Below are 13,201 nucleotides of genomic sequence, written 5' to 3'. Positions count from 1 at the left end.
GAGTGAGCAACTATTTGAAATGGAGTTCAGAAGTTCTATAAGAAACCCTGAACACAGGCCTCCCTCTTTCATGGGAGGGACTGAGTCTCCCTCTTTGGAGCGGAAACTCTTAGGATGCTCGATCTGTCCTTGTCACCCCTCTTTGAGGAGCAGTGGCGTAACTGCTGTGGGAAATGATAATAATGCAACATCATCTCTACAGACTACATCTCTATGTGCGGCCTTGTGCCAAGCATTTTCCAAAGCACTCTCCATACACTATCTCACTTAACCTTCACAGCAGCACTATGATTATCTTCATTTTTCTGATGAGGAAACAGGTTCAGAGTAGTGATGGACTTGACCAAGGTCACCCAGCAGTAAGTGAAGCTCCAGCCTGTTTGACCCCAAAGCTCACCTCTTATCCACCATGTAATATTCGTCTTTCTTCTCTATTCTCTAAGTCTGGAGAGTGGCTGTTTTTGCTAGCCTTAGAATGTACCTGGGCGTGCTTCAGATAGACAAAGGTCTGGTTAGGTCTGGAGGACCCTGTTTGCCCTTGGGAGTGTAGAGGCATCAAAAGTCCTGCTGACTCTGATGGAGTCTCAGCTTGGGATGCTCAGTGAGCTGTCATTAGCGCAAGGTCGCAGATTCTTCACCGAGTGGCCTGTACCTGCACCTGCACAAAGCAAAGTTTCCACCTTCAGGGATCACTGACTAGATGTTGATGTGGGAGCTCATATGCTTGGCTCTGTGCTCCTCTCACCCCTAATTTTCTCTGTATTCTGGGCAGACCAGGGGATGATGATGAGGCAGAGACAATAGCATCCTTCATACAAGGTGAGATGCTCCAGCTTGCCTCATTCAAGATGCTTCTTGGTACTTAAACACAAAACTTTGTCATCCCAGCTAGATCTCAGCCTGATCTGCTGTTGGATCCAGTGAGTCAGGTGGGTTGGAAGCACATTATACTTATAAATATTTCCCCAGAAGCAAATCTAACTATCTTTTGGGGCCACTTGCTCCCGGACCTACCTCCCAAAGGAACATTAGAGGTCATATAAAGAAAAAGAGAGGGAAGGATGGAGATGATCAGATGAGGTAAACAGGAGAGGACACATGACCTAAGCACATCATGTGGCCAGTCACTCACCAAACCCCTTACACATATTAACTCACTGAATCCCCCACAACCCTATGAGGTAAATGCTGTCTACATTGGACAGATGACACTTCTGAGGCTCAGAGAACATAAACAGCCTTGACCAAAGTTCCACAACCAGGAAATGGTAGGTTAGTATTTGGATCCATGCTATCGTATTCCAAAGACTTTGCTCCCAACCATTATGCTACCCTGATACCCAGCCCCCTCTCACTAAGGGACTTCAGGATTCACCTAATGCTTACGTGAGGGAGTGGAGGAACCATCTTTGTGTCCACTTTCATTAACTCAGTGATTATTTTACGATACAACAAAAAGAGCCATACTCTCATCAGAGGACATTAAGATGAACGGCACACTTGAGTGGGAGTCCACGTACACCACCAACTGTATTTCCAAGCATTAGCTCAGTGAGGCACTCTGCCACCCCTATCTTCCCAGAGCACTTTCAACTTCCACATATGGCTCTCATCAGAGGACATTAAGATGAACGGCACACTTGAGTGGGAGTCCACGTACACCACCAACTGTATTTCCAAGCGTTAGCTCAGTGAGGCACTCTGCCACCCCTATCTTCCCAGAGCACTTTCAACTTCCACATATGCTCCATGTCAAGTGGAATTAGCAATCAGCCCATTGACTAACCAACGTCATGATGCCGCTGAGAGATAATCCTTTCCAGGAGCTGTTGCCTTCAGGAAAAGCAAGGCAGGAAACAGAAGTGACTGAGAGTCATAAAGCTGGAGCTGGATAGGGGAAATGAAATGCCCTGAATCTGGGCTAAGGAGGGCTCACATAACTCAAGTCCTTCTGCTAGGGTACTGGGACTGGCCTGTCCAGAAAAGGCTCAGGTGTTCTCCTCACCAGAAGCAGCTTGCAGCTTCATTCATTCAGGGTCCAGGTGACATGGGGAGATGAACCACATTTTGATCTGTAAAAAGGACCCACCATGCTCAGTCTCCTTAAAAAGGCCAATGGGGCAGAAGACCACTGGTCCCATTATTAGCTACTGTCCTTGCTCACAGCAGTGCCTCAGTGAAGATTCCCCTGGGGTTCTCACATCTTTGCTGCAGGTTTTGGAAAACACAAACATCTGGAGCAGGTTTAATGATAAATTACATTGAAATTACCTTGGCAATTCCAGTGATTCACGCTTTGATTCAGTGGCCCAGAGCTATTATTCTGGGTGGTCTCTATATTTTCTGCACCTGCCCATGGGTCTGTGAAAACCTGGTCATGTTTCTCCTCTTCCTTACATGGTGTTTGTCTGGAAATGCCAAAAGCATATTCCAAACTCTGGAGTGCAAGGTCTTCTCAGAAAACTGGTGCCAGGAAAAAGTGTAATGGCCCTTTCCAGGAGAATGGGTGAAACCCTTCCAGGAAAGACCATGGGATAGGAAGATGGGCATAGACCAAGAGGAATGCTTCGCAGACCTCCTTTTCCTAAAACAAGGCTGGGAAGTCAGCTTTTGTTCGTAAACACTCAGATGCAGATATATGGTAGGGAAAGATGGCCCCAACAGCCATCTGGCATAACCCTTTCTCTGGCTCCTCCAGTAGGAGAATAATTTTTAAAGAATGGGCTATAAAGGCTCTTTGTTATTAAGAAAAAAAGTGCTCTGTGTGTCCCTGGAAGTATTTACCACCATTACACATTGGCATAAACTAGTAATGAGAATGCCAATTAGGGGAGCTATTCTGGACCCCTGATTAAGCTGCAGGATATGGAGTCAGACCTCCCTCATTAATATGCCTTTCCTCTTTTTTATTTCTCTAGAGTTAACCCTTTGTCATCCTAAATTTCTTTATTCATTAATTGTAATAAAGATCACTCTTGCCTTAGAACATTATGTTCTTGTCCTTCCCCATGAAATATGTGGGATACATTTTGACCTTCAGCAACTTACTGAAGTTGTATATGGGGAGGAACCTAGTGATACCTGGTAACACAGTGTTGAGGGACTCTGACCCTGCCCAGAATCGTCTCTGTGCTCGTGAATGGGTGCTCTGGGCCACACCATGCAAAAAGCTCATAAGAGGAAACAGGAGGAGCCCTCCAAGTCCCAGCCAGGGGCAAGGATGACTCCCCGCTTCTCTCCTGATAATGGCCGCACTGCTTGTCAAGGGCTATGGGTTGTCATGGTGATTCCTGATGCAAAGGAAACCACATTGCATGCAGCAATTCTATCGTGTGGCCTTCCGAAAAACAAGACCTCCTTCTATTCCAGAGACACAGGAGAGCCCCAGGAACAGAGTGCAAGCAACTGGATTTTCCTAAGGAGATCAGAGGAAAGCTGAGATTCTGAGAGACCAGAGAGGGAGAGCTATTACTTGGTTAGCAGATCAAGTGACCTTGCCTATTGTGGCTAGGCTGCCCCTTCCTTCCCCCAGCAGCTATTAGGGTGGTCACTATTTTTATCTGATTGCCACTTGGTTACTAATCACTCCTTTAGGAGGGGTGAACCATTCACTCAATGACCAAGCATGGAATGATTCCAGAACTTGAGTCTCCCCAAGGGCTTTCCTTAGGAAGAGGGGCTGGCCGGTTAGCTCAGTTGGCTACAGCGTGATGCTGATAACACCAAGGTTCAGGGTCCAATCCCTGTACTGGCCAGCTGCCCCCCCTAAATAAAAGGAAGAGCCAGGTACACAGGAGGGGGAAGAATCCCTCCTTCAAGAATGTATCACGAGTCATCTGCTTTTATAACTGAAGAGAATTCTCATCATCCCACCTCAACTGAGTCTCTAAAAACAAGCAGCTCCTTGATTACCCTCTCATAGGGTTCACAGCAAACAATTATTGGGGTGATGACAATGAACTACAGAAAGTTCCGTGGAGACAGCAGCCCGTGACTTCAACTGAAGCATAACAGGAGGAGCTGAATAATAGCTCAGTAGCAACTTCTCCTTGGCTTGAGCCAGTGAGGGATTCTCATTCTGTGTGTCACAAAACTGGCTTGGCAGATCTGCCTGTGACAGGGTGAGGCAGAAGTCTCTGGAAGGATGTGTTGTGGTTAAAGGCATGAATTCTAGAATCAGACAGCTCAGGTTCCAGTCCTGGCTCCATCACTTACATGCTGAGTGACAATAACCAAGTTACTTAACCCTTATTTTCCTCATCTGTAAAATAGGCCCTTTACAATACTTTCCTTTTATCATTGCTGCAAAGATGAGATGATACCTATGAAATTGCTTAGCACAGGTTCTGGAGCATATTAAGTACTCAATAAATGTTAGTTGCTATTATTAGCAGTAGTCATAAGTAGTTTTTGTGAAACAGCTGGTGAGGGAAAAGTGAGCTATAGGGAGCTAAGTTTGCTCCCTGCTCTGTAATTGGCATGTTGCTTGGCAAACTCCAAGAGCCTCAAATGGTCTTGTCTGCTTTCCAAGAAAATTGAACAACAGGTGCCTGGCTTGTCTTAACTTATTCCAACCCGAGGACGCGTTTGGTTTAAGACCTCCTGGAGCAAGTTTAAAAGCTTCCACCTCAAATGACTGCCTTCCCTACTCGAGTAGCTTTCCTATGCATGCCATGCAATCAATAAGCACTAAATGAATGCTCCTTATTCCCTGAGGGGAGCTGTAATAGCATAGCTTGCAGCTGTCCATCAGAGGAGGAAATGACAGCCCTAGCAACACACTGGCCACTTTTCCTGCTTTGGGGAAGACGAACTTCTGAGCTATGAGGCAAGAGATCTGGGGGTATACTGGCTGGCTGCCCACACAGGATCATCTCCACAGACATCCCAGGAGCCGAGAGGCCTGGTGGCTAGGGCAATGGAGAGGAGCAAGGCCAATCGTCCTGAGTGTCCAGTGAGGAGGAGGAGGACGGAGCCTGTGAGACGAGGACAGGTCACTTCTCTGGTAATTCCAGCTGCTCTCATCCCTAGAGTCGGGAGCATATGCCCAATAATATGTCTTGTACTAAGCTTGGGTTCTGAGATGCCTCCATGTGGGATATTTCAGTTCTAAACACACTTCCTATTGTCCAAATGGGCACCCAACTCACGTCCTAACAGCCTGTTTTAAGGGGGGAAGCTGATGGATTACTTTGCACCCAATAAAGAAAATAAAAGGTTCCTAGTAATAAACAATGAATGTGTTTAAGCAATGAATGGCTGCAGGAACTGAACCTGTTTAGGATTAATTACAGGGAGACCTACTAACTATTTTCAACATCCGAAGTCAATGATAACAGACTTCTCTGAGTTTTCCAGAAGCCACTACTGAGGTTGACTATATATAAGAGCTTTCTAACCTTCTAACTATGCAGTGAGGACTTCTCACAGAAACTATCAACAAATGAGTAATAGAAGGATTTGTCAGAGAGTGCATGGAAGGGGTTTCTGCACCAGCCAGGTGGGAGGCTGTGCTTGAAACCCCAAGGTTCCTGTGAACTCTAACATTTTGGAAGTTAAAGAAGGTGAGTGTTGTGAAGTTCTAGAGGACAGACTATCTTGTTTAGGGGACATCTCCCAGGACTGCTGAAGCTTGTCCATGTAGACCATTTCCTGCAGCCTCTGAGACACTGAGATATTCTATTAGTGTTGGCTATCTGCCTAAAGGCACATGCCAAGGAAACCACCCGGGGGTTGGCTGGGTGCATACTGGACTGGGCAAGTTTGGTGGGATGGCTGAAAATTCCAGAGAAATGGGGAAGGGTAGAGAAGGGCAGGGCAACCAGCTACAATGTCCCCATTTTTTTACTGGCAGCATCCTGAAAAGTGCCAGAAAGAAAATGTTCTGGACCACTTCATGTGCCAGAGACAGCTTAGCTTTGTGATGTACCAATAATTTGAGAGAGAGATTGAGAAGAAGAAAAAACACAAACCTCTCACAAAAAGCCTTCGAGTCAAAGGAGAGGAAATTACCCAGTCTACCAGGGTATTCTAATCAGAGCCTTCTTATCAGAGTGTCTCCAGTCTAACAGGGAGAAATCCAATCTACAGCAGGCTGAACGACAAATCAGATGTAATCAGGACCTGCTTTCCAACTGCTCAACAGCAGGTCAAAACCCAGTGACGGCTGCTCGAGCCCCAGTTGCTGGTTCTTTCTGGAAAGTAAGCCTGCCTGAGTTGTGTCAACTCTTGGTCTCAAGAGAGGGGAGATGCTTTGGCTTTATCCCAGCTACTGAATTCCACCTGGTGATATTAAGCTGGAGTTGCCTTCCCAGCTCACACGAAGTCCTGTGAGTTCTATTAACCTCACGACTGCTGTCAGCTTGAAGCTGAGATACATTTTCTTTTTTAAAAAACATGCAATTATAGAATCTTTAATACATGTCATGCACTGTGCTAGGCTCCTTGATGCACATTCTATGTGTCTTTCATTTGTGCAAGAGGATTTTCCTTTCTACATGCAAATACACAGATTGTAAAAGGACACTCACACCAGCCCAGCAGAACACAACACCCCTACCTCAAGGCGGATGCTAACGTTACTCTTCTTTCAGGGGATTAATAGCTACAGTTAACTAGCCTTATGGTGGCAGTTATAACTTGCAGTTTCTTCCCTACAAGCAAAGAACACCATCTGTGAAACACCCAGCTCCCCGCAGAGTCCTGGCATGTCATTCCAACAAATAGCCTTAAAGGCCCATTGAGGGCTGGGACCTTTGAACACGAATATGCTCACACCGAGACACACGGAGTGAGACAGATGTGGAGACAAAGATGAGGGGAGATGCCGAGAAAAATGTAAAGATTTTTCTCCCTCTTGCTTTCGGCTTCACTGAAACAAGCCTGACTACTGCTATGATGGATCTGCTGCCTGAAATTTGCTGGGCACCTCATCCCAACATGATTCACATTATTGTGTCGTTCTAGGAGAACCTGTGCAGGGATGAGTCTTAAAGGATGTTGGAAGGAGAGAGAGTAAAGATGTGAGTTGGGAAGGGCTGGAGGGAAAGTCTCCCTTCGTTCTTGATGAGTCCTTGCCATCAACCCTGGGATATGTGTTGTCCTCTCTCTTTGTCTTTGCTCCTGTGCCTCCAACTCACTTGCAGATCCACTTTGACTATCTTGCCTGCAAACTCATACCGTGGCTCCTTGTAACTGCACATGGGAGGCTGGGAGGCAGGGAGGCCCCAGGCCCCTTCCTCACTGCCTATGACGTGCAAGTGATTTTAAAAAGAAAGACACGTACACTCATCTGTAGGCATATGCGCGCCTCTGTGACCACATCATGTGCTATTTAGAAGGCTGGGAGCTTTCTGAACTGCACATGCAAGTGATTTTAAAAAGAAAGACACGTACACTCATCTGTAGGCACATGCGCGCCTCTGTGACCACATCATGTGCTATTTAGAAGGCTGGGAGCTTTCTGAACTGCACGACCATGTAAATTCTACTCCAGTCTCCACACCTATTTTGCTGTGTGGCTGGGGGAAGAGTCATTTACCTCTTTGACACTTGGTATTCTCCATTGCTCACAGGGTGCTCAGATCCGTTCCTAATACCAGTAGGAATGCTGATGGTCACAGAGCAGACCTATATGTGTATGCACACACATGTACATGCCTACACCCACAGCACATGCGTGTAGATACTACAGCTGCAGGGAAGAGTCATTTACCTCTTTGACACTTGGTATTCTCCATTGCTCACAGGGTGCTCAGATCAGTTCCTAATACCAGTAGGAATGCTGATGGTCACAGAACAGACCTATACGTGTATGCACACACATGTACATGCCTACACCCACAGCACATGCGTGTAGATACTACAGCTGNTATCTTGCCTGCAAACTCATACCGTGGCTCCTTGTAACTGCACATGGGAGGCTGGGAGGCAGGGAGGCCCCAGGCCCCTTCCTCACTGCCTATGACGTGCAAGTGATTTTAAAAAGAAAGACACGTACACTCATCTGTAGGCATATGCGCGCCTCTGTGACCACATCATGTGCTATTTAGAAGGCTGGGAGCTTTCTGAACTGCACGACCATGTAAATTCTACTCCAGTCTCCACACCTATTTTGCTGTGTGGCTGGGGGAAGAGTCATTTACCTCTTTGACACTTGGTATTCTCCATTGCTCACAGGGTGCTCAGATCCGTTCCTAATACCAGTAGGAATGCTGATGGTCACAGAGCAGACCTATATGTGTATGCACACACATGTACATGCCTACACCCACAGCACATGCGTGTAGATACTACAGCTGCCTAATCACAAACCAGAGATGATTCTTCCCCGATCATAAAACCTTAAAATATAGTACAAGCTAAATTCCTTTCCTTCCTTCTCCACATCAGAGTTCAATTATCTTTTCAAACATTTAAGCTCAAATGACCAGAATGAAATAAATGTGAATAAATAATCTCAGAGCTTACAAATCAAGGCAACAAATCTTCCTTTAAACTAAATAAACACGTCTCCCCTCAGCCTTATCTTACCCAGATAGAGCCACATCGGTGACTGATCATACTCTTCTCTAATTATTTCACCCCTACCCTCCCTCTTCTTCAAGGTCACATGTCTATTAGCAGCTCTGTTTCAGCTTTGGTATTGGAGTTTGGTGTGTGAATGTTTTAGTCCCTAAATTCTTAGCACAACTTGCAAAATATTTCCCTCCTTGTAGGATTCAACTCTTTCTTAATTTCTAGCTCCGAACCTATGGTTAGTAGACTCATGCCTGGGCCAGGGTCCTGAGCTGTACCATTTAGGTTTGTGGACGTAGACCTTGGCCTCCCTCTCCCAACTCCCTGGCTCTCCTTCCACAAAAAAANTTTGTGGACGTAGACCTTGGCCTCCCTCTCCCAACTCCCTGGCTCTCCTTCCACAAAAAAACCCCCCCAAAAAACAAAAAAAAACAAAAATTGGTGATGGAGGTAAGGGGGTAGACAGCTCAGATTTTTCTTTTTCTTTTCTTTTTTTTTTGCTTTGCATAAAGTCAAAAGAACTCTCCAGAACAAATTTTTAGGTCAGAACTTGCAAATAGTCCCAGAGACAAAGAGTGACAAGGCTCCTACTCACAGCAGCTGTAGGGACACCAGGCCATCAAACAGTCCCTTGGCAATCTCGGTGATCTTGTTCCCATAGAGCACCCTGAAAGAGAACAGGTGAAGACAGCAGTCACTGCAAATGTGGGGCCACAGGAACCCACTCATGTGGGAGGCCACCACCTCAGCCAATTCTGGGGGTGGGATCTCCTGAGACCACCTCCATGACCTGCCTCAGCCCTTCTCTTCCTGAGTGGCAAGTGCAGCCAGGGGCTGGAGGGGCAGGCTGTCTGGGAGGCATGGAGAAACGGGCTTCATTCTGCTTCACTCCTGGGCAGTCCAGCCCAATAAATAATCCCCAACAGGAAGAAGCAGTTCCTTTGTGGTGTCTCCCTGAGCTGCTAACATGACTCACCCCCCAGCAATAAAGAAGCTGTGTGGGAGGCCGGCCCTGTGTCTTCAATGGGTATTGATCAGGTTGAGACTGGCCTACAGAACATTTCCTTTTATTATCCCATTGCATCTTAGGAATTCCTGAGCTGAGTCCTTTAATCATCCATCTAGACAGGGCTTTGTGTATCTGGGGGTCATCTCTAGATGGCAGAGGGACTGCTGAATCAAGGACTGGCTCTCAGGAAAAACTAGGGGGCTTCACTGTCTTGGAGTTTCCATTCCCTTTTCCTATTCTTTGAGTTCCAGGACCCCAAGAACTCAGAACCTTTTTACCCCTCTCTCTTTCAGGCCTACAGCGTCCCTCTCACTGGTGTCTCCTATTCATGGGCCTCATCTCTGGTGACTTGTGAGGCTTGGGGAAGAAATCTACTGGGTCTCCCGCCCCAGCCCAGCACCCAGTGGGTTCTGCCTGGACCTTATGGATCCTCAGCTTGGGCACTGGGGAGACTCTTCTGGCGTCTCTCTGCTCCCATCCATAGCACAGACGTGTCTGTCTCTCGGGTCCAGCCTCCTCTGTGACTGAGGGAACTGATCTAAAGAGGTTTTTTTTTTTTTTTTAAATTCCCTCTTGGGCCCTGAAGTGCGCTGAATAAATGCAATATTTGATTCCTCTTTGGATCACAAATCCAGGCTCTTATGTACCTTTGAGGAAGCAAATATTAGCACGAGGAAATGGCAAATGGGAGTGATAAACCAAGCCCCCCATTTCCAGATGCCACAAGGAGTGAAGAGTGAGTGTCTCCATCAGCCTGCGGGTGTGTTTCATTAATGTTTCAACAAATTAATGACTAAATAAAAGTCAGCATGATGGCTCAGGCTCACATTTGTAATTCATATTAATGCCCCACTGCTCACTGTGCCAAATGTGGTAATGTCACTGTCTGCTTGTCTCGGCTGATGTCAGAACTTATAGCGCAGCTGAAACTGGTAGGGGGCAGGGCTGGGGGCGTAGGGTCGAGGGGTTTCACCCTGTCCTCCACAGCTCAGCACGGGACAAAACCACTCTTTGGCAGGCTGAGGCTCGCCTGCCTGGGTGTCCACCCCGGCTGCATCTGAGTGTAGACCCGTCTGGCTTCCTACCCCAGATCTTGCCTTGACTACCTTCTTCCCTCCTTTCAGGTCTGAGCTTGAACATCTTTTGCTTGGGAAGCTCCTCTTGAATATTTCAGTTAGTGTTTTTCACCACCTGTTACCCTATTTTTATTTCTTTATAGCATTTATCTTTATGTCATGTTATATTACTTATATATTTATTTTAAATCTTTCATGTTACTCTTCCCTCTGCCACCCTGCTCCCTTGACTGTAGGCTCCCTGAGTGTGGTGACACTATATGGCTTGTTCATGGCTGGGTCCTTAGAGTGGAGAATAAAACCAGGTCTAGCATAATAAGTATTTGTTGAATGAATGAATGAGTGGATGAATGAATGAATGAATGAATGGACAGGTATCAGGTAAAGGCTTTCCAGTCCTTTACCTTGGCCAGTCCTAAGCTGGGATTGGGTGTGTTTGTGTTCAACTGTAAGCTCCATGAGGCCAAGGGTCTTGTCTGTCCAGGTCACTGTCATATTCTCAGGGTCTGTAATACTGCTCAGTACATAGTAGGCATCTTCTGAACAGATGAATGAGTAAATCAGAGTTGAGAGGTACTTCACGTAAACAAACCCCAAATACATTTCAGAATTGGCTAGTGGCATGCCAATTTCATGTCTGGCAACCAGATTTTGAATTTCTGTTCCTGCAAGACAGGAAGCATCTTGTTGTGCTCAGACTGTTCCCAAATCCCAGCTGAGGGAAACCAGACAAGAGAAATGGGAGGGTGGGGGTAGAGTTGGGATCCTGGCAGCAGACGGCCCCTCTCCCTACTCTGTGATCTCCAGCACCATGAGCAGACACTAATCTCACACACAGTCTTGTCTTTGATATTCTAGCCAGATGTTCTATTCGATAAATGAAACTAATTTATTCTGCAAGCACCAGGCAACAGCTGAATCAGAGACTTCCCTGTCCTCAGCCCCTTCCCAATAAGGGGCCAGGTGCGGAAAAAATGTGCACTTGTTACCCACCCATTTATAAATTAGGTGAACAGGCTGCACAGAGAGGCAAAATATGAACAGCTTGCCTCTGAGTGTCCCTGTTGTTGCCTTGGGGCGGGATGGCAGGGACACAGGCCTCTAGATGATGTCAATACTATCAACCCGTGAAACCTTTGTTGTATCTTATGTTAGACTTTCCACATTAAGTCCAGAGGCTGGAGCTTGGAGTTCTGAGCCAGACAACTTGGGTCCAAATCCTACCTCTCCCACTTGTTACTGTGAACTATGGATTTTTTTTTTTCACAATAACTATGTGTCAGGTCTCGTTTGAGGTGCCCGGGATGCCAGGAACAAAATAGATAAAAGTCCTTGTCTTTGTGGAGCTTAGATCACCCAATTTCTTCCACTGTAAAAGAGAGGTGACAATACATTCTCTATTTTAGGTTGTTGTGAGGATTAAACCCTTGAGACTCCTACAATAGTACCTGGCACACAGTCAGTGCTCAATAAATGCTGCCGATTGTTGTTATTGCTGTAAGTATGATTATCATTGAGTGGGCTGGGTAGGAAGGGTATCACTGTCTGAATTTTGCCTATGAGAAAAATGTATACAAGGATCAAGTGACTTCCTTATGCCACATGGTGAGTCTGATAGAGTCAGGACAAAACTCCACACCTTCCTTCCCCTGTGGGTCTCAGACGCCCTGGTGGAAGAGGCTTTGGTTCTACCCAGTGGGATGCATAAGGGTTTCAAAATCAAGGGAAGGAAGGACTACAGGACAGGTTTGTTTGTTTCCTCAGACAGTGACCATGAGGTTGGTTGGGGAAAAAGCCTAAAAATCTGTGGAAGAATATGAGCTCCTCCCTTAACAAGGCCACATAAATGGGGGGAGGGGGGCAGGAAATGGGCACACCAGTAATAAATACATAATTAAATCCTCTCCTTACATCTTCCCTAGGGACAGCGCAGCTATGGCATGTAGAGTGGGAGGGGAGCAAGGCTGGAGTAGAAGACTCATTCGAATCAGAAGCCAATAACTGGGAAAGCTGTGGGCACTTAATCAATAAAAATAATGCATTAGGGTTGTAGAAATATTCCCCAAGATCAATTTCCCCTGAAGAAATATTTGTTTCTTTTACCAGGTCACCGCAAGTGTGTAAAGGAACATAAAGTCTTGATAAACACCTCCTGAAAAATATGGTGCCTCCCTCTTTCACTGCCCCTCCCTGCATTCTGTCCCCACTTACAGCGATGTGAGCGATTTCAGACCCTGGAAGGCATCTGGAGCAATGTCCGATATCTGATTCTTGCTGATGTCTCTGAAAACATTAAAGGGAAAGTCTGAGGACATGGCTCAAAGGTGTGATAACAGTCATTCCTAAGTGTGAATTAAGCATTTCAGGCATTAAAAATGGGAAGGATTAATCAATCAATCAATCAATTCATTTATTCATGGTGTGAGAGAAGGATCTTAAAGTGCGTTCAGTTCACCTGCCCCATGTTAAAGCACACTACGTTCATATCACTCCTGTTGGTTTTCAAAGAACGTCTACCCATGGCATCCTGACTTGCGTATAAGGCTGTGCATGCGTGGGTCCTCACTTTTTAGGTGGAAAACTGCATCCAGTCAAATCA

General features: G+C 46.2%; 1 protein-coding gene across 1 annotated transcript in view; it reads right to left on the bottom strand.

The window, feature by feature from the left end:
- Nucleotides 1-13,201, bottom strand: part of SLIT3 (slit homolog 3 (Drosophila)) — a gene marked incomplete at its 5' end in the record, with an annotated part of 205,812 nt that overhangs the window by 101,093 nt on the left and 91,518 nt on the right. The window contains 2 exons of the mRNA XM_008582348.1: nt 9,113-9,184; nt 12,814-12,885. Coding sequence (XP_008580570.1) covers nt 9,113-9,184; nt 12,814-12,885 — 144 coding nt within the window. The remainder of the gene's footprint in view (nt 1-9,112; nt 9,185-12,813; nt 12,886-13,201) is intronic.

The sequence above is a fragment of the Galeopterus variegatus genome, unplaced genomic scaffold (assembly GCF_000696425.1).
Source record: "Galeopterus variegatus unplaced genomic scaffold, G_variegatus-3.0.2 Scaffold2578, whole genome shotgun sequence".
In the NCBI taxonomy this organism is placed as follows: domain Eukaryota; kingdom Metazoa; phylum Chordata; class Mammalia; order Dermoptera; family Cynocephalidae; genus Galeopterus; species Galeopterus variegatus.
Note: the sequence above shows the minus strand (reverse complement) of the source record. Positions and strands in the feature narration are given on the sequence as shown.